Below are 17,352 nucleotides of genomic sequence, written 5' to 3' on the forward strand. Positions count from 1 at the left end.
GTAATTTTGTTACGGCTCACAAATGATGTAAATATCCAAATGGCCCTGGCAGAAGAAAGGTCCCCCAGCCCTGCCCTGGAGCACAGCGGTACTTTTTTGCTCAGTAAAAACTTTGAGGAAACAGTTCATCACAGAGTAGCCATTTGAAAGAAGAGAATCAGATTGGATCCCTGCTTCACTGCAGCCCTAGTGATCTGGGCGGCTGAAAGATTCGAGTGCAAGAAAATGAAAATAAAAGCGTATGAGAAAGAAACACGGGATTTAGAATACACCAGTGTGGGAGGGGAGAATACCTAAAAATTTGCATAGCAAGAATATGGGGGAGGGAGGATGTTTGTAACAATAAAGAACTTGCAAAATTGGCAGTTAAGGAAAAAAGGTTCATTTTTAAAATAGGCTAATGGTAGAAATAGCTCCAGAGAAGCGTAAGTTAGTGACTAACACATGAGACTCTTACCCTTACTCATGGGGAAATAGAATCCCAGCTTGGCGAGTGCCTGGCAGGTGTACATGGAAGTGAGCCCTCCAGAACGGGCTGTGTCAGGTGCACCTCGGACGTGACGACTCCACTGCTGGGTGTTCATCCTCCAGAACTGGTGATGACGTGAAGTGCTGTGTGTGCTGGGGTGTTCCTTCCAGCATTGTTCACCGCAGCAAAACAGTGCCAGAGCCCTAGGGTTCTGGAGAACAGCCACGAGGCCTCCCCGCAGGGAGAGCGCGGCAACTTGCAGTGCGTTGATGGAGCAGTCCTCAGTATGAGTGAAAAGGGGATGGAAAACCATGTTTGCAGGAGTGCACTTCCAACGTGGGCTGTCTTCAGGAGGAGAGTATAAGCTGGTGATGGTGGTTGTCTTGGGAGAAGCCAGTTTGCTGCGGAAATGGGGATGATAACATTGGATGGATACCTTTTGAATTTTGTTCCACACGTATTCATAAGTCAAATAATGTAAGCCCACCCCCAAAAAAATTACCAACCGACCTCCCTCTTGGGACAATACACACATTGCTTTCAGACTGCATTTTCTGATGTGTCGCTTCACAATGGGACAAAAACCTGCATTCCTGGTGTTAATAAAAAAAAGATTGACAAAAAGAACCGTCTAGGGGACACTGTTGGAATTCCTTCCAATTCCTCTGTGGACCTTCCTACCGGAAAGTGGTATTTTTGGGATCCCATTTGGGCCTCGTGTCCCCAAACGTGCCCCCTTTAGGTAACTGCTCGGTAGGAGAGGCCAGGAGTGCTCATCTCTTAGGAGGTGAGCCAGTGCAGTTGGGGGTTACACACCCTTAATACACAGGAATACTTTAATGTATTTGAAAGGCAGAGAGAGACAGTTCTCCCACCCACCGTTTATTTCTCCAAGTGCCCACAGCAGCTGGGGCTGAGCCAGGCGGAAGCCAGGAATCTGGAGTCAGGAACCCAATCCAGGTCTCAATGCAGGTTGGTGCGACCCAAGCTGTCACCTGCTGCCTCCCAGTCCGAGTTGAGGGATGCGGCCTCTTTAAGAACTTTCATGGTGGCCCCGCCCTTTAGGGAGGTCAGCTGAATCCAAGTCACATGACTCCGGTGTCTCTCTTCCGCCAGCTGAAGTCGGTGCCGCATGTGCGGCTGTGGGGGGCTGCGCTGGGGCTGGGGGCACAGCGCCCCCAGCCCCATGCTCCTCTTGAGTCTACTTCTGTCTTCAGCCCCGTTCGGCCTGCTCGGGGAGGAGACCCGCCAGGTAAGGGCTCCGGGGCTACAGCCGTAGAGGTGTCAGGAAATGCCTCCCTTGCAGGTGGATGGAATGTGGGGCAGCTGAGGGGTGAGGCTGCAGGGTGGCTGCTGGGTGAGCCAGGTCCAGGCGAGTGCTGGGATTTTGTCTTCCCAGGATGTCCTGACCTCCCCACCAAGATCGGGGAGCCCTGGTTCTGCCCCTGCACCCTTCCCCACCTTCCTTGTGCCTGGGGTTCCCTTGGCTCCCACACAGTCCTCTCCCTAGCCCTCCACTCCTCCCTGTTCCAGGTGTCTCTTGAGGTCATCCCTGACCAGTCGGGCCCCACTGGGAACCTGCTTCATATCCGGGCAGTAGGCGCCAACTCCACACTGCACTATGTGTGGAGCAGCCTGGGCCCTCCCGCCGTGCTGCTGGTGGCCACCAACACCCCCAACAGCGTCCTGAGTGTCAACTGGAGCCTCCTACTGTCCCCCGAGCCCGACGGTGGCCTGATGGTGCTCCCCAGGGACAGTGTCCAGTTTTCTTCTGGCCTCATCTTTACCAGGGTGAGGAGGTGGGGCAGAACCATGGGGAAGCGAGCTGAGGAGCGAGTTCAGCCCAGTTGGAGCAGGGGTGGAGGGGGGTGGGTGAGGCAGCCTGCTGGTGGGGAGTGAGCAGGGCCAATGCAGGAGAAAGTAAACCGAGGCAAGCCCCATTCCGCCCCTCCCCCAGCTGCTTGAGTTTGACAGCACCAATGTGTCTGATGCGGCAGCAGAGCCCCCGGGGAGACCCTATCCTCCATACCTCTTGGCCGAGTTCTCCTGGAACAACATCACGGACACGCTGGATCTTGCCACCCTGAGCGCCACATTTCAAGGCCACCCCACGCGGGACCCTACCAAGGCCTTCGTCAACGGCAGTCTGGCCTTCAGGGTAAGGGTGCAGGGAACCAGAGGGTGGGAGTTATAGTGACAGGAGCAGCCCTCTGGCACATCCGTCCATCTGCTTCCACGTCTTCTTCATGCTGCCTCCCTCCTAGGTCCAGGCCTTCTCCAGATCGGGCCGGCCCGCCCGCCCGCCTCGCCTCCTGCACACGGCGGACTCCTGCCAGCTAGAGGTGTCTCTGGCTGGGGCCTCTTCCCGGGGAAACCGTTCCCTGTTTGGGCTGGAGGTAGCCACCGTGGGGCAGGGCCTTGACTGCCCCTCAGCGCGGGAGCAACATTCCATCGACGATGAGTATGCACCTGCTGTCTTCCAGGTCAGGCTGCCACGGAGAGGCAGATGCATGGGGAATGCAGCCGGGGCCCCAGTAGGACCTCAGAAAAATTGTTCATTTACCATTGGGCAACAGTGACTTTAAGTGCTGGGCTCTGTGCTAATGAACCTGCCCATCTCTGCCCTCTGGGGAGGCAGGCAAAAGGCAGTGCCAGGTGACTCATGCTTGGCAGGCAGGGATCTGCCAGGACCCGGAGGCCCAGAGGAAGGTGCTGGGTGCAGACTTGCAGGGCTGGCAGAGAGCTCGGTTCGTCTTTCTGCAGGGGGCAGACGGAGGCCCTGGGGGCAAGCAGTTCCAGCACCAGGCCCGGGACCCAGGACTCCTGCTGCCCTTGGCGCAGTGGCTGACACCAGATGGAGGCCGGGAGAGGGGGAGGGAGAGGGGGGCCGGGCCCAGGTTGGTCCTCACCCTGCCTGTCTGCTTTTCTCCACAGCTGGACCAGCTGCTGTGGGGCCCTGTCCCATCAGGCTTCGTGCAGTGGCGACCAGTGGCTTTCTCCCAGAAGCAGGGGGGCCGAGACTCCTCCCTGCCCTGCCAAGCTTCCCCTCTTCACCCCACCTTGGCATACTCTCTCCCCAAGTCACCCATTATCCGAGCTTTCTTTGGGTCCCAGAGCAACCTCTGTGCCTTCAATCTGACCTTTGGGGCTTCCACTGGCCCTGGCTACTGGGACCAAAACTACCTCAGCTGGTGAGAGCCGGGGCCTGGGTGGAGGTGGGGGGTGCCAAGGAGGAAGGCTGAGCCCCGCAGCCTTCTCTTCTGCACCTGCTTAGCCCTCCCCCCTCTGCTCTAGGTCAATGCTCCTGGGCGTGGGCGCCCCTCCGGTGGATACCTTGTCCCCACTCATCTTGGGCATCATGGCAGCGGCCCTGGGCGCGCCAGGGCTCATGCTGCTGGGGGGAGCCCTGGTTCTGCTGCTGCACCACAAGCGGTCCTCAGAGTACCAGTCCATAAACTGAGGCCCCCTCTCTCCTCTTTGCGGGGGGACGTCACTGAGCTGCTCCGCCGTGCCTCGTGTCTCTGGAGCGGAAGGCTCCGTCTCCCACCTGGTCCTTCCCTCGTCCGTCTCGCTTTTCTGCAGAGCCTCAGAGACCAGCCTCCGCCCACCTCAGTGGGGCTTCCGTCACACCTTGGGCCGGGGTTAGGGCCAGGGTGGCTGCTGAGGGGAAGTGGCCCCCAGGCCTTCCAGATGGGACTCACAGGCCTAGGTGAGGGGCCTGCTGGCTGCTTGGCTGCCCTGGAAGGCACAAAATAGACTTCTTTTTCCACAACGCTCCAGTTGCACTGTGTGAGTGATGTTGGACTGAGGCGGGGCCGGTGCCAGGGAGCAGGAGGGCGGCGAGGAGGGCTAGGGAGGTGGGTTCTGGATCAGGCTCCCGCCAGCCTCCCTTTGCTGGAAGACACAGTCATTGTAGACCTAGTAGCAATTTATTGTTATACATATACACACTCACGGGGGTTAACATCAGCCACTGTGCCTTCCAAGCATTCCCACGCCACCATGTGCACACGCGTTCAGATACACACACACACACCTGCTCCTCTTGGGTGGCAGATTTCCCTGGCCCTCCTCTCTTCCCATGGGCGTGGAGGGACTTCTGGGCAGTTTTCGGGGTGGGAAGTTCCAGGGGCCGCTGAGGTTGGAAGGGAGAGAAAGAAGGCAGCAGCTTTGAACTGGGGCGGAACAGTCCAACAGGCTCGTCTTGAACGGACCTGAACCCAGGCCCCCGGGGAGGTCATCCTCAAACCGGAAGTCCTGGCTTGATCTGAAACTCAGCCTCTGTCTTTGGGCATGGCTGAGTATCTCCAGCCTCCTGGAGGCCTTTGGCTGAGAGCGGCGGCGGCACAGGGAGTGCCTGCGAGGGGGAGCAGAGTCCGGGAGCCGCGGAGGGAGGCTGGGCCTCTCCTGCTCGTCCCGGCCAGGCCCTCAGCATCCTAACAGGACAGGCCTGTGCCGAGGAAAAGACTGGCTCCCTCCCTCACGTAGGCGCAAAGTCCGGGCTCGCCGCGCCCCGGGCAGGGCAGGGCAGGGCAGGGCCGGGCCGGGCCGGGCCGGGCGGCTCAGCCCCAGGGGCGGGGCCTGTGGTCCGAGGCTGAGCGAGCGTGGTCCGGGTAGTCCAGGCGGCTCTCGGCAGCGGTGAGCATGCGCTCGGGCTCCACCACGAACATGTAGTAAAGGTTCCACACCAGCATGGACAGCAGCGGCAGGAAGGTGAGGCCGTAGCCGAAGCCGCGGAAGGAGCGGCCCACGGCGAAGGTCAGCCAGTAGATCAGCCTGCGGCGGCGAGAAAGGCCCGGGCTAGGAAGAGCGGCGGCTCACCGGCCGGTGCGCTTTATGCGGGTACCAAGTGCCAGTTAGGCAAGGTGCACCAGCTAATTTTGACTTCTCCACACCCCACTGAGATGCCTGTATTATTCCCCTCCCTCTTTTAATTATTTGCTTTTAAGTTTCAATTAAAAGTTTTTTGTGTGTGCTAGTGGGCGTTTAGCCTAGCAGTTAAGACAGGGGTCAGCGCTGTGGTGTAGCGGGTAAAGCAGCCACTTGCAGTGCCGGTGCCCATATGGGATGCCGGTTCGAGTCCTGGCTGCTCGGCTTCCGTTCCAGCTCTGCTATAGCCTGGGAAGGCAGTAGAGGATGGCCCAAGTCCTTGGGCCCCTGCACTCTGGTGGGAAACTCGGAAGAAGCTCCTGGCTTCGGATCAGCGCAGCTCTGGCCGTTGGGGCTGTTTGGGGAGTGAACCAGAGGATGGAAGACTTTCTCCCCTCTCTCTTTCTGCCTCTGCCTCTCTGTAACATTGCCTTTCAAATAAATAAATAAGTAGGTCTTAAAAAAAAAAAAAGACGCCGTCATCACCTATCACAATGCCTGGGTTCAAGTCCCACTTTTGTGCCCTATGCCAGCTTCCTGCTAACACGCACCCGAGAAGGCAGGGGGTGATGGCTCAAGTACTTGGATCCCTGCCATCCACACGGGAGACCTCGCTTGGGTTTCTGGCTCCTCGCTTTGCTTTGTCCCCGCCCCAGCCACTGTGGAACATTCGGAGAGTGAACCAGTGAATGGAAGTCCTCAGGGCTCACTCTGTCTCCCTCCCTGCCTCTCAAATAAATAATTTTTAAGATTTTTGAGTGGACCATATACATGGTTCAAAGGTCAATAAGTACAGTTAGTACCTTCCTCCCTGTAGTGATCTCTGCCCTATTCTACCCCCTCTCCACCCTAGGCAAGCGATATTAGGTTTCTTGTGCATGGAATGATTTTTTTTGCATATATGAACAAAATATTTGTTTTTTTTTTCCTTTTTTGAATCAGTAGCATATTATATAGACTGTTTTGCATGTTGATTTTCCCTCATTTAATATACTTGTATCTTGGAGATCATTTTATATCCATATATAAACAGTTTCCTCATTCTTTTACAGCTGTAGTGTGGTTCCATGGTAGCTAATTACCCTTTTGCAGGTGAAGAAACTAAGATTCCAAAGGGGTTAAGTAAGACTGGCCCAAACTCACACATCTGGGACATAGCAAAGCCATGATTTGAACCCAAGCCTGTTATCACCCCCTCTCAGGCCTTTTTAGAAGAATGGAAGAAAAGCAGAGAGTAAGGAAACCAGCTTCAAGAGGGTTTCAGGGGCCGGCATTGTGGTGTAGCAGGTAAAGCTGCCAGCTGCAACGCCAGCATCCCATACGGGCGCCAGTTCGAATCCTGGCTGCTCCACTTCCAATCCAGCTCCCTGCTAATAGCCTAGGAAAGCACTGGAAGATGGCCCAAGTGCTTGGGCCCCTGCACCCATGGGAGAGACCCAGATGAAGCTCCTGGCTGCTGGCTTCAGCCTGAGTACTGGCCTTTGTGGTCATCTAGGGAGTAAACCAGAGGATAGAAGATCTCGCTGTCTCTGTCTCCCCTTCTCTCTCTCTCTCTAACTCTGACTTGCTAATCAATCTCAATCAATATTTTTTAATAAAAGAAGAAAGCTTTAAGCTCAGAGGGATGGAGCAGCCACAAGCAAATCCGCCCTCTTGGAAGATCCACTCAAAGCACACATCGCCCAACGAGGGGAGGGAGAGCAACTTCCTCCGGGTATGTGAAGGGCCAGTTGCTACAAAATTGAGCTGCCTGTGCTTGGTTCACCTGTGGAAGAGGCTGGGCGCGGGGAGAGTGAGTGACGGCACTCTGCTGCAGGAGGCAGCTGGACATCGGAGAGGACAGGCTGAGCCGAGTCTCACTAAATGCATCAGTAAGCGCTCCGTGCGTGAGATCCTTTAATCCTCACAACTCCAACTTAGAGATGAAGACAGACAGCAGATAATCAAGGAATTTGCATGGAGCAGACAGCCCTGAGTGGCAGAGGCAAGGGCTCTGCTTTCCAGCCCTGAGCAACTCTTCTCCCCCAGCCTCTCCTGATTTCCGCTTTCTAAAATGGGAAATGTGGACCCACCAGTCACCGAGTCTTCCTTAACTCTCTGACAATTCTCACTGCTTGAGGCCACTTTTGTCTGAGCCCAGTATCCCCCAAGAGTCAGGAAGGGGAGGTTGGATTACACGGGAGGAACATATTTCTCTTGGGAGATCTACGGGGAGAGAAACATTAAGGCCACATGTTGGTCAAGAGGACCAGCTGACCATGCAACTATAACCAGAAGCCACAAGAAGACTACTTGTAGCTCAATGAGAATATTTGAGAAGTTAAAGCTGTCTGGAATCCTTTACTGAAAGTAACAAGAGGGGGTCAGCGCTTAGTGGGTTAAGCCGCCGCCTACAGTGTCAGTATCTCTATGAGCACGGGTTTGTGTCCTGGCTGCTCCACCTCCGACCCAGCTCCCTGCTGTGGCCTGGAAAAACTGGAAGATGGCCCAAGTCCTTGGGCCCCTGCACCCACGAGGGAGACCCGAAAGAAGCTCCTGGCTCCTGGCTTCATACTGGCCCGGCTCTGGCCATTGCAGCCATTTGGGGAGTAAACCAGCAGATGGAAGATTTCTCTCTTTCTAACTCTAACTCTTTCTCTCTCTAAATCTGCCTTTCAAATAAATATTTAATTAAAAAGAAAAGGAAGTAATGGGAGGAAATGTATTAGGGAAAAATGGAAAGAGCGCATCTGGGTTCAGAAATTCACATGAAAATACTCCCCGAGGATTTCAGGCAACTGCAAACTGAGTGAGAGGAGAATAATTCCGCTGTGAGAGCTAAGGTGGCCTCGTCTGTATGAAGAGGACCCTTGGCCAGGGAAGCGTCTCCTGCCCAGAGGGAGGGGCCTGGACAATGAAGGGACCGTGATCACTTAGCAAAGTAGAGATGGCGGGTGGGGAGCAGAGTGTTAGAGTGGGGAGAACTGAGAAGTGTTTGTCCTGGGGATCAGAGTCAGGATAGAAATTTCTAACACATTATAAAAAAAAAAAGTTCTAACAATTAGGGATTTCAAAAACCAAAACATATCGCTTTATAAAGAATGGAGCACTTATCACAGCGGGCATTCAGCTAGAAGCCAAAAAAACTGCATGACCAGAGTACTACAGAGGAGTGGCTGTAATGGGCCCGCTGATTTCTGTGACACTTAAAAGCCTTCCAGTTCCATGCTGGCATGTCGCATCTCTGAAATCAGCTTCCTACCTCCCGGCAGACACAGGAGCTGCCCACCTGCCCCCAGGTGAGTCCGGTGCAGGAGAGTAAGTGAACTCATCTCTCCAGGGCACACGCGGGCCACTCCAGAACCCAGAAAAGCCGCTCTCCAGATATTCGGGTGCCTGGATCTGGCACATCACCCTCCTTCCCCCACCCCACTTACCGAGAGACGGCGAAGAGGCCAGTGAGCAGAGGGAGCAGCTTGAGGGTGTCCTGGGGCAGGTAGGTGGAGAGCACGGCCAGGTTGAAGAAGTACAGGATGAAGAGCTGGACCGACTGGGCCACGTATCTCCGGTGGATCTCCACCTCCCGCCGGGGCTCTCCAAAGGGCCGTAGGGCAGAAAAGCACAACAGGCTCAGCCCGTACACCAGGAGCCCTGGGTGGGGTCAGGAAACACACGGGGTCAAAACAGGCAGGAGGCAGGCACACAGAGTGGGGGTGGGGGAGGCCCTGGCAGGACCAGGCTGAACGAGGGGCGCTCACCTGCTCCCCAAGCCCCAGCAGGCCCTGCCCTTCTGAAGTCCACTCTCCAGGTGTCCCCTTTCTTGTCACAGGGGCCCCAGACTCACCCAGCACGATGGGGAAGGTGGCAAAGACCCCGCAGCGCAGCGTGTAGACCAGGCGGGAGCTCAGGGTGGGCAGCCGTGGGGCGTCGAAGGGCAGGAAGGCGTAGGCTCCGTACAGCAGGCACGGGAAGAGGACGAGGGCGGCTCCCACCGAGGCCACAGCCCTCAGCCCCTCACGGCCTCCGCAGCTTCCGCAGCTCCCGCAGGAGCGGCTGGGGGGCCTCACCACGGCCTCGGCCCACTTGCACTCGGGGGGCTCAATGTGGGGGAGCCGGGGGGGCAGGAAGGACCGACGCTCGCCCTCGCCCGCCTCGCAGCGCACGATGAGGTCCTCCTGGGGCCGCCGCTCGATGCACTGCAGGTCGATGGGCACGAAGGCCCGGGCAGCCTTGGCAGGCAGCAGGTTGGCATCATCCTCAGGCAGCCCCTCAGGCCTGACGGGCAGCTCGGGCTCGAGCGGCTCTGACTCTACGTCCCTCCAGCCGGGAGGGTCTGGGAAGGGCGCAGTGGGCTGGGGGTCGGTGCCCCAGGGCAAGGTGGCGGCCTCGCTCACTGTGCTGTCCAGGCCATCCTCGGTGGCCTCTCTGGCTGAGGCAGAGCCAGCTGAAGACTCCACTTGGAGGGACCCGCCTTCAGGGGACTCGGCCCCGCCTCCCCCTTCTGGCTGCCGGCCATTGGGAACCAGGTCCTGGGGTGGGCTCTTCTCCGGGGCCTCAGGCCTCTTCACTTCCAGCAGGGCCAGGGTCTCAGGCTCTGTCATGCTGGGGCTTCAGTTCTGGGGTCCAGCCTAAGGTCCCGTCATCCTGGAGGGAGGAGGGCAAAAGCTCTCTCAGGCCCCTAGGACGGGGCCACAGAACTGGAACTTCCGGGGCTCCTCTGGCCCCGTCTGGGACCTCGGGGAGAACATGGTTCAGAGGTTGGTGTTGAAACCGAGGGAGGTGGGAGGGAGCTGAAGTGGAGGCACGCTTTCAACATCTTCAGATGCATCCGGGCACGCGAGGGTGAGTCGGGGCACAGGCTCCAGCAGCTCTGGCCTCGGTCAGCCCCCACCCATGCCTCCTACCCACTTCCACCAAAACCCCCGGAGTCCCGGATACCATAATTCAGGAATGGGAAGCAGAGAAGGTGTCTAGAATTTTGCCAACAGCTTCTTTCTCCCCGGAGATCTTCCTGTGGACAACACCACAGCCCCTCCCCCAGCCCATCTGCCCTTCTCCCTGCAGACCCTGCTGGGGACTCCCCCGGCAAGTAGGAGTCACTGTCGACCCATCTGTCCCAAGGAGCTGGCAGTTGCCAGCACCAGTTCTTGCGTCTCCGATCTGAACGTGTGGCCAGCCTCCAATCTTCTCACCATCCCACCTCATGCCGGCAGCCCCCGGGTCTGTCCGTTCTTTGGGGTTGAATCATGGCTGATTCCCACGCCTTCCCTCCTGCCTACCACCCCTCACTGCCACCCTCTATCTCACTGCTTCTGGACGGGGCCGACTCCCCTTCCTTCCCTCCCCAAGGGCCCTCCCCTCGCCACGCCATTTGGAGCCATGACACCCCCTTACTTTCTGTCGGGAGAGAGGTGGAGGGTCCCCAGCGTCCAGTCCAGGAAGCAACTGCCCAGCTCCGTGCTGGCTCTGCAAGTATTTCTCTGTCTCCCTCCCTTTACCTGTGTCTCCAAACCTGTCTGACCAGAGCAGGTGGGGCCCAGATTAAAGGGGCAGGCCCCGCCCTGCTGAATGTGCCGACAGAAAAAGCTTTAGAGGAGGACGTTGTCCTTTCCAAGCGTGGCGGGGGTGCAGCCACGCATAGAGGTGAGTTTGTGTTCCAGGCACCCGGGATGTGTGAGGCGCCCTGGTCAGGAAAGCAGAGGAAGAAGAGTAGCTTTGTGCACCAAACGGTGCTTGGAGTGGATTGGGTAAAGCCAGAAAAGAGTTGGATTGTGTACATTTACTCACTCAAAGAATATTTATTGAGTACCTGTTATTAGCTAGGCTCTGTACGAGGTACAGACAGACACAGGAAGACAAGTGACGTCAAGAGCTCTGCCCTTCTTTAAGGGTAACAGGTGATAGGGAAGCCTGCTTTCTTAGCAGAAGAAACTTCTGTGATAAGATGACACTGGAGCTGAGAATCAGGAGCTGGAGAATCAGGATGACGAGTGTTCCAAGCGGAACAGCAAGTGGGAAGGACTTGGCTGTGTCAGGGACAGAAGGAAGGCTGGTGGCTGGAGCCCGGAGCACCGTGACAGAGAGGGCAGTTCACGTTCCCATCGCACGGTGTGCACAGGCACCAGAACGCCTTTCTTTTCAGATTAGGTTTCAAGTTAAGAGAACATAGTCCCAGTGTCATCGGTGCTCTTTCCAGTGTGAGCAGACGGAACCCAAGCCCCTGGGCGGTGCCCCTGGTGCAGATGCTGCACGCCGTCAGCATCATCAGAGCCTGCCTACCGTGGTCTTCCAGGCTCCTTTCCTAACTGCCCTTATTACAAATCAAGTTCACTGAATTGGTGCAGCAATTCAGGGTCCGGGATCAAAAGACTCATGGGGTCATTTATGGCCTCTGCAGATAACATCTTGGTGTTCAGTCTTGAGAGTTTTCCTAGGAACCCTGGCTCCAAGCAAGAAGTAACTACCACCTGAGTGACTGGAATTCCCAAGAGAAGGTGGCATCGCTAACCAATCAAAGGAGAGCCACGAGCACTGAGGACCGACCAGGGACTTGCACACAAGCCCAACATGCACCTCTTTAACCCCAACTTCAGTCTTGCAGAACCTTTACCCTCAGCCCCCGAGGAGTCTGGGAATGAAGTGGTAGCTGCCCTGCTCCTTAATCTGCACTTTACACCAAACACGCCCTGTCCTCCACCACCTGGTGTCAGTAATTGGCTTGCTGAGTGTCGGGTAAGCAGACCCAGTTTGGGGGCTTCCAGAGCAATTCCTCCAACCTATCCTGTGTTCTATGTTCTAGGACAAGATCTTACCCCTCAAGGCATTTGAGCTTTCTGAGTGCAGGGACGGTGTCCATACTGCTTATCTCTGTCACCAGAACTCAGTACGGTAGCTGGAAGACAGCAGATATTCGACAAATGCTTGCTGGACTGGTGTGAGATGGATATGCAAGCTAGACATGTTTGGCAGGACGAGCCGAAGGGCTGAAGCAAGAGTCCCGTCTTCCCAGGTGATGCCCCGCCCTGTCCAACGACACTTTGGCATATACTTCTTTTTAAGTTATGGAATAAAGGGAGAATAGGAGTCATTCTAGCCGTTAATACCAAAGTAGCCTGGCCCAAATAGGAGTGGGCGGGGGGGAGGGACAGAACGATGGCCCAAATGACCACTGTGGGAGCACAAAGCTCCCAGCTGTGAGCCAGCTTGCCCCGACGTAGTGGGGCTGTAGCCGCCTCACTTGGGCCCCTGTCTGTTCTCCGGCAGCTTTGTCAATAAAGTTTCTCGTAAGGACTTGGAGAAGCCGGAAAGAGGTCATGCTGCCCGTAGTTAGTTCGGGCTACTTCCCGGGAGGGAAAACGAGTTTCGCGAGATTTGGTAGCAGTAGGCTACTGGCCCGCAGCAGCGCGGCTGCTATCGCGAGATTTGGCAGCTGGAGGAGGGGCTGTCGCGGGCAGCCGCCTCACAGCGATGGCGGCCGAGCAGGGCCGGCGGCGGTGGCGGCAGCGGCTACGGCCGGAGACGGCAGTGGTGGCGGTAGTGGTGGGTGGCGGGGGCCTGTGACCGGGAGCCGTCCCCGGACCCGGGCACCATGAGCCAAGGCCCCCCCACGGGGGAGAGCAGCGAGCCCGAAGCAAAGGTCCTCCACACTAAGCGGCTTTACCGGTGAGAGGGGCCGGGGCGTGAGTGCAGCCCCAGAGGGAAGTGGCGGGGGGGGGGGGGGGAGGGGCGGGGCCTCCCGGGCGGGCGGGGCCGAGCTGCCGGTCTGGGGTGCGGGCCCGGAAGGACCCTGCTCATTTTGGAGGGAGCAGGTGGGGGCGGGGCCCGTAACCCGGGGTGGAGTCGAAAGGCGGAATTGGGTGGGTGGGAGGTTTGGAGGGAAGCACGTGGAGCGCTCCCCTGGCACTGAGCTTGCGGCGGGCCGGAGGCTTTGCAAAGTTGGGGCGATAGGGTGGGAATTGGGGCTGAGGGTGAGGGTGATGGGGGGGGGGGGAGGTCACAGGTGGCGAAAACCCGGGAGAGAATGGTGCTTGGAATTCTGTAGGAGTTACAGGGAAGAGTGCTGGGCTGAGCCAGGTTCGGATCCTTGCTTTGCCGCTCTGTCACTGCGTGACCTTGGGCCTCAGTTTCCTTGTCCTTAAAAGGAGAGATCTGGATTAGATACGCCCTGGAGCCCCATAGGCCTCTAATTTAGGGGAGTCTGAATGAGAAGAGAGTGGCTGGAAGACAGACTGTGTTGACCTGGAAGAACCATGGAAACCAGAGTGTTCTGAGGGCGCGGGAATGCATTTCCGGGCACCTGGGGACTTGCTTCCGGGCTAGCCTTATGACTACAGTCTTGCCAGGCAGCCTGCATTCCTGGTGTCTGATTTCCCCAGTGCCACCTACACTGGAGTCACGTCTTCAGCCCTCTTTTGGGAACAGCCATTAAAAGCTCTTCCTACCCTGTGTGGGTTGGGGTATGTGTGTGTAGGTCATTTGGGACATGGGCCCCAGCACTGGATCTCAGTGAGATGGAGCGTAGAAAGCAAGCTGAGTTTTCTTTCTTTTGCTTGGAAGTCGGTTTTAGGGTTCCCGTGTAGCCTAGGCTCTGTGGAACAGGGGGTGTTTGCATGAGAAGACCCCCTCCCTCGGAGCCGAGTCCTGGGCCTCATCTTGGCATTGAAAGAGTCAAGAGCGGGTTGTCTTTTTCTCCTTGAAAAGGCATTCTGCCTGCTCTGGCTGTGCAAGCCAGAAGGCAGAGGGGAGTATAGGCCGCTCCAAAAATAGAAAAGTGATCCAAGCCAGCAGCCCCTGGGCTCCCGGTGTGGGCGGCCCCACGCAGTCCCCAGGGGGGTGAGGAGTTCTGAGAGTGGCACGCGTGCCTCATGCTGCCTGTCAGACAGCGTGGGCAGTGTCTGCAGCGTTCCTTATTTGTCTCCAGCTTGGGGGATGGCCCTGGTCATCCTTCAGTTCTTCTCAAATCTAGCTCTTTCCCAAACCACGACCTTCACAGGACTGGCTGCAGCTGGTGTGTGTGTGCGTGAGGCTTGCCTGTGTGCCCTTGGGTGGTATATGCCTGAGACTGTGTGCTGTTGACTCTGAGCAGGGTGGAAATTTGAGCTGGTCTCAGTTGTCATTATTGATGATAGCAGTGGTGATTGGTGGAAGAAACTGGGAGGCAGGTCTGATTTCTCTGTCTGAAATGAGTGGTGTTAGACTGTGGGTCTGTTACTGCGGGCTTCAGCAAGTCTGGGGGACTCCTACCCCGAGCAGTTTGTAGGTAGGACGTCCTGAAGTGGTGCACGCCTGTCAGAAGAAAGGAAGCAGAAGAGATGCTGGAAGGGACACGAGCACGGTTCATTTATTATGTCCGTTACCTAGTTGTTTGTTTTCTAAAGCATTTTACATCTTTGACATTGTGCTAGGCAGGAGGTTATAGTGAGGAAGGAGACAAAAATTAAGTTTTCATTCTAAAGGAGATACAGTTTAAGAGCTCAGTTTGACAGAGGATACAGAAATAATGGTGAGTGCCCTCAGATTGAAGGGTTTGTGGTTAGAACTTCCCAGAGTATTGGTTATTAGCCTTTTTTGGGTTTATCATAAAAATACACACACTCCCACTGAAGTTCAAAGCCCTGCCCTCGGGACCAAGCTGACATGGAGCAAATGACTGATGCTGCCCTGGCCCTCACGGCCAGGCTGGCTGGCAGGGCCGTGGGGAGCTAAGATCTCCAGGGGGCTTGCAAGAAGGCTGTGATGCCATCCCACGCTCCTGGCCACATAGGGCAGCTCTGAGTGGTGTGCTTAGCGCCTGAGCCCCCTCTGCCCCCAGGTGCCAGCCTGCTGTGCGCCACTTTCCCGGGAGCACAGCCAGGTTTGTCCTGGGATTCGGCGTTCCCTGTTACTTGGCTGCTTTTTCGCCTGTTCTCCCAGCTGCTGCCTGGCGTCCTCGCCCACCTCTGGGACGTCTGGGCTCTCCATCGTGGAGTTCCCATGGCTGTTCTTAGCTGTGGCTGAGTCTCCCGTTCGGTCTTACGGCAGGAAGCTTGGAGACTAACGCTTTTTGAACTATTGCTTTGTGCCAGCCACTGTCACAAGTGCTTTATGTATTAGGTAACGTAATCCTTACAAGGCAGCCGATAATAATACTCTCATTTTAGAGTTGGGTAGACTGGGACATAAGGAGGTGAGATATTTTTCCTAGAGTCACATCGCTGGCTAGAGTAGAGCTAGGATTTGAACCCAGGCAGTGTGGTTCCTAGTCTGCTGTCTTAATCACTTTGCTAAACAAACAGCTCCTTCAGCAGAATCCAGGAGCATTTACAGCTGAGCAACTCAGTAGCCACCTCTACTTGCCCATACCCCATAATTCCAAAGCAGAATTTTTTTGTAATTTTTTTTTTTTTTTATGTATTTGAAAGGCAGAGAGGTAGAGGCGGAGAGATAAAGAGAAGGAGAGAGAAGACTTCCATTTGTTGGCTCAACGCAACCACCAGAGCTGAGCTGGAGCCAGGAGCTTCTTCCTGGTCTCCCATGCAGGTGCAGGGGCCCAAGCACTTCGACCTTCTTCCACTGCTTTCCTAGGCCGTGGCAGAGAGCTGGATCAGAAGTGGAGCAGCTGGGACTTGAACCAGTGTCCATATAGGGTGCCGGCACTGCAGGCTGCGGCTCTACCCACTACGTCATAGTGTCTGCCCCTCAAAGAAGCATTTTATGCTAAGAATGCCTTTCTTGTATGTCAGAAGTATTAGCCCTCTTATAGCATAATAATATTCATTCATTCATTCATTCATGTTTATTGAATGCTCACTGTATTCCAAGCTTGCCTATCAGTTATTTCGTTTCATCCTTACAACAGTCCTCTGAGGTAGCTGCTGCTAAAATCTCCATTTTATTAACATAGTAACTGAAGCTTTATTTATTTATTTATTTATTTTTGAACAGTTGTTTTATTTGGAAGGCAGAGTTACAGAGAGAGAGGGAGAGACAGAGAGAGATCTTCCATCCACAGGTTCACTCCCCAAATGTTCTCAACCGCTGGAGCTGGGCCAGGCTGAAGCCAGGATCCGGAGCTTCCTCTAGGTCTCCTGGATGGGTACAGGAGCCCAAGCACTTGGGCCATCTTCTGCTGCTTTCCCAGGCCATAGCAGAGAGCTGGATCAGAAGTGGAGCAGCCAGGACTTGAACCAGTGCCCACATGGGATGCCAGCATTGCAGGCAGCAGCTTAACCTGCTGTGCCACAGCACCGGGCCCTAACTTACACTTTGAAAGTTTAGGTAATTTGCCCAAGTCCCAGTTTGTAAGACACGGCAGTGTTCAGACCCTAGATTTCCGGCCTGTTGTCCCAGCCTGCGCTCGTTGCATCGGGAGAGCCTACTACCGGGATGTGATTGCTGTCTGGGGCAGGGTAACTTTTTGTTGTGGTGGGCTGACCTGTGTGTTGTGCAGCGTCTGGCAGCACCCACTGGTGACAGGCAGACGTGTGGCCATCATTGCCCGAGGCCCCCGGTGGGGGTGCTGCTCTGTCAGGATGGAGAATGTGTTTGTCTTGTTTTGTACAGAGCTCGGCCATAGCCTTTCCTCGTTTCCCCACCGCTCACTCTCTGACTTGTCCTCCAGAGTCCTTGTCCCAGTCTTCTAGGAGGACCGTGGACCGTGCGTACCTCTCAGGGGCTGTTTGCCTGTATTTTCCTGCAGGGCTGTGGTGGAGGCTGTGCATCGACTTGATCTCATCCTTTGCAACAAAACCGCTTATCAAGAAGTGTTCAAGCCGGAGAACATTAGCCTGAGGAACAAGTAAGCCAAGGCTGCAGCACAGAGCCTCACTGGTTCCCTGCCCGTGTGCCCCAGACACGCTGCCTCTCCCCTCCCCTCACAGTAACCTTGGCAGATGGTAAAGGCCCCGACCCTCCTCGGAAAGGAGACAGGGACCGCTCACTCCTTGTGCAGCGTCCACCTCCGACACGCTGGTGGCACATGGATGGCATTTGAGACAGAGGAGCTGGCCACCCTGCATCACGAAAGGAAACACAGAGGGGAGAAAAGGCAGATGAGG

General features: G+C 56.1%; 3 protein-coding genes and 1 long non-coding RNA gene across 6 annotated transcripts in view; 2 read left to right on the forward strand and 2 right to left on the reverse strand.

The window, feature by feature from the left end:
• Window positions 1–359: 359 nt before the first annotated feature.
• Window positions 360–1,525, reverse strand: LOC127493743 (uncharacterized). Its single transcript, XR_007924252.2, has 2 exons — window positions 1,349–1,525; window positions 360–870 (listed from the first exon to the last, which is right to left on the reverse strand). It is a non-coding gene; the product is annotated as an uncharacterized lncRNA (long non-coding RNA).
• Window positions 1,526–1,550: 25 nt separating this feature from the next.
• On the forward strand, window positions 1,551–4,241 carry GLMP (glycosylated lysosomal membrane protein). 3 transcript variants are annotated; one of them, XM_002715320.5, is made up of 6 exons: window positions 1,554–1,721; window positions 2,003–2,260; window positions 2,427–2,627; window positions 2,734–2,952; window positions 3,404–3,660; window positions 3,764–4,241. In XM_002715320.5, exons 1-6 carry the CDS (start codon window positions 1,602–1,604, stop codon window positions 3,927–3,929), a joined length of 1,221 nt encoding a protein of 406 aa, XP_002715366.2. In that variant the 5' UTR covers window positions 1,554–1,601; the 3' UTR covers window positions 3,930–4,241. The 3 variants fall into 3 exon arrangements, with proteins under 3 accessions (XP_069933687.1, XP_017201286.2, XP_002715366.2); XM_070077586.1 differs by lacking the exon at window positions 3,404–3,660 and having other exon boundaries at window positions 1,551–1,721; XM_017345797.3 differs by lacking the exon at window positions 2,003–2,260 and having other exon boundaries at window positions 1,553–1,721.
• A 642-nt stretch (window positions 4,242–4,883) lies between these two features.
• TMEM79 (transmembrane protein 79) lies at window positions 4,884–10,850 on the reverse strand. The gene is made up of 4 exons (XM_002715379.5): window positions 10,712–10,850; window positions 9,162–9,961; window positions 8,755–8,968; window positions 4,884–5,245 (listed from the first exon to the last, which is right to left on the reverse strand). The coding sequence occupies exons 2-4, from the start codon at window positions 9,916–9,918 to the stop codon at window positions 5,032–5,034; spliced, it is 1,185 nt and encodes a 394-aa protein (XP_002715425.1). The 5' UTR covers window positions 9,919–9,961; window positions 10,712–10,850; the 3' UTR covers window positions 4,884–5,031.
• Window positions 10,851–12,726: 1,876 nt separating this feature from the next.
• The window catches only part of SMG5 (SMG5 nonsense mediated mRNA decay factor), a 30,898-nt gene continuing 26,272 nt past the window's right edge, over window positions 12,727–17,352 (forward strand). Inside the window, exons 1-2 of the mRNA XM_051858553.2 lie at window positions 12,727–12,979; window positions 16,995–17,093. Coding sequence (XP_051714513.1) covers window positions 12,906–12,979; window positions 16,995–17,093 — 173 coding nt within the window. The 5' untranslated portion in view covers window positions 12,727–12,905. The remainder of the gene's footprint in view (window positions 12,980–16,994; window positions 17,094–17,352) is intronic.

Source organism: Oryctolagus cuniculus, chromosome 7 (genome assembly GCF_964237555.1).
Source record: "Oryctolagus cuniculus chromosome 7, mOryCun1.1, whole genome shotgun sequence".
Taxonomy (NCBI): domain Eukaryota; kingdom Metazoa; phylum Chordata; class Mammalia; order Lagomorpha; family Leporidae; genus Oryctolagus; species Oryctolagus cuniculus.

Coding starts and splice junctions, on each gene's coding strand:
- GLMP (XM_070077586.1), top strand. CDS start 1,602: ATGTGCGGCTGTGGGGGGCTGCGCTGGGGCTGGGGGCACAGCGCCCCC. Junction 1,722..2,002: donor TCGGGGAGGAGACCCGCCAG/GTAAGGGCTCCG, acceptor TCCCTGTTCCAG/GTGTCTCTTGAGGTCATCCC. Junction 2,953..3,763: donor ATGCACCTGCTGTCTTCCAG/GTCAGGCTGCCA, acceptor CCTCTGCTCTAG/GTCAATGCTCCTGGGCGTGG.
- TMEM79 (XM_002715379.5), bottom strand. CDS start 9,918: ATGACAGAGCCTGAGACCCTGGCCCTGCTGGAAGTGAAGAGGCCTGAG. Junction 8,969..9,161: donor CACCTTCCCCATCGTGCTGG/GTGAGTCTGGGG, acceptor GACCCCACCCAG/GGCTCCTGGTGTACGGGCTG. Junction 5,246..8,754: donor GGCCTCTTCGCCGTCTCTCG/GTAAGTGGGGTG, acceptor TCGCCGCCGCAG/GCTGATCTACTGGCTGACCT.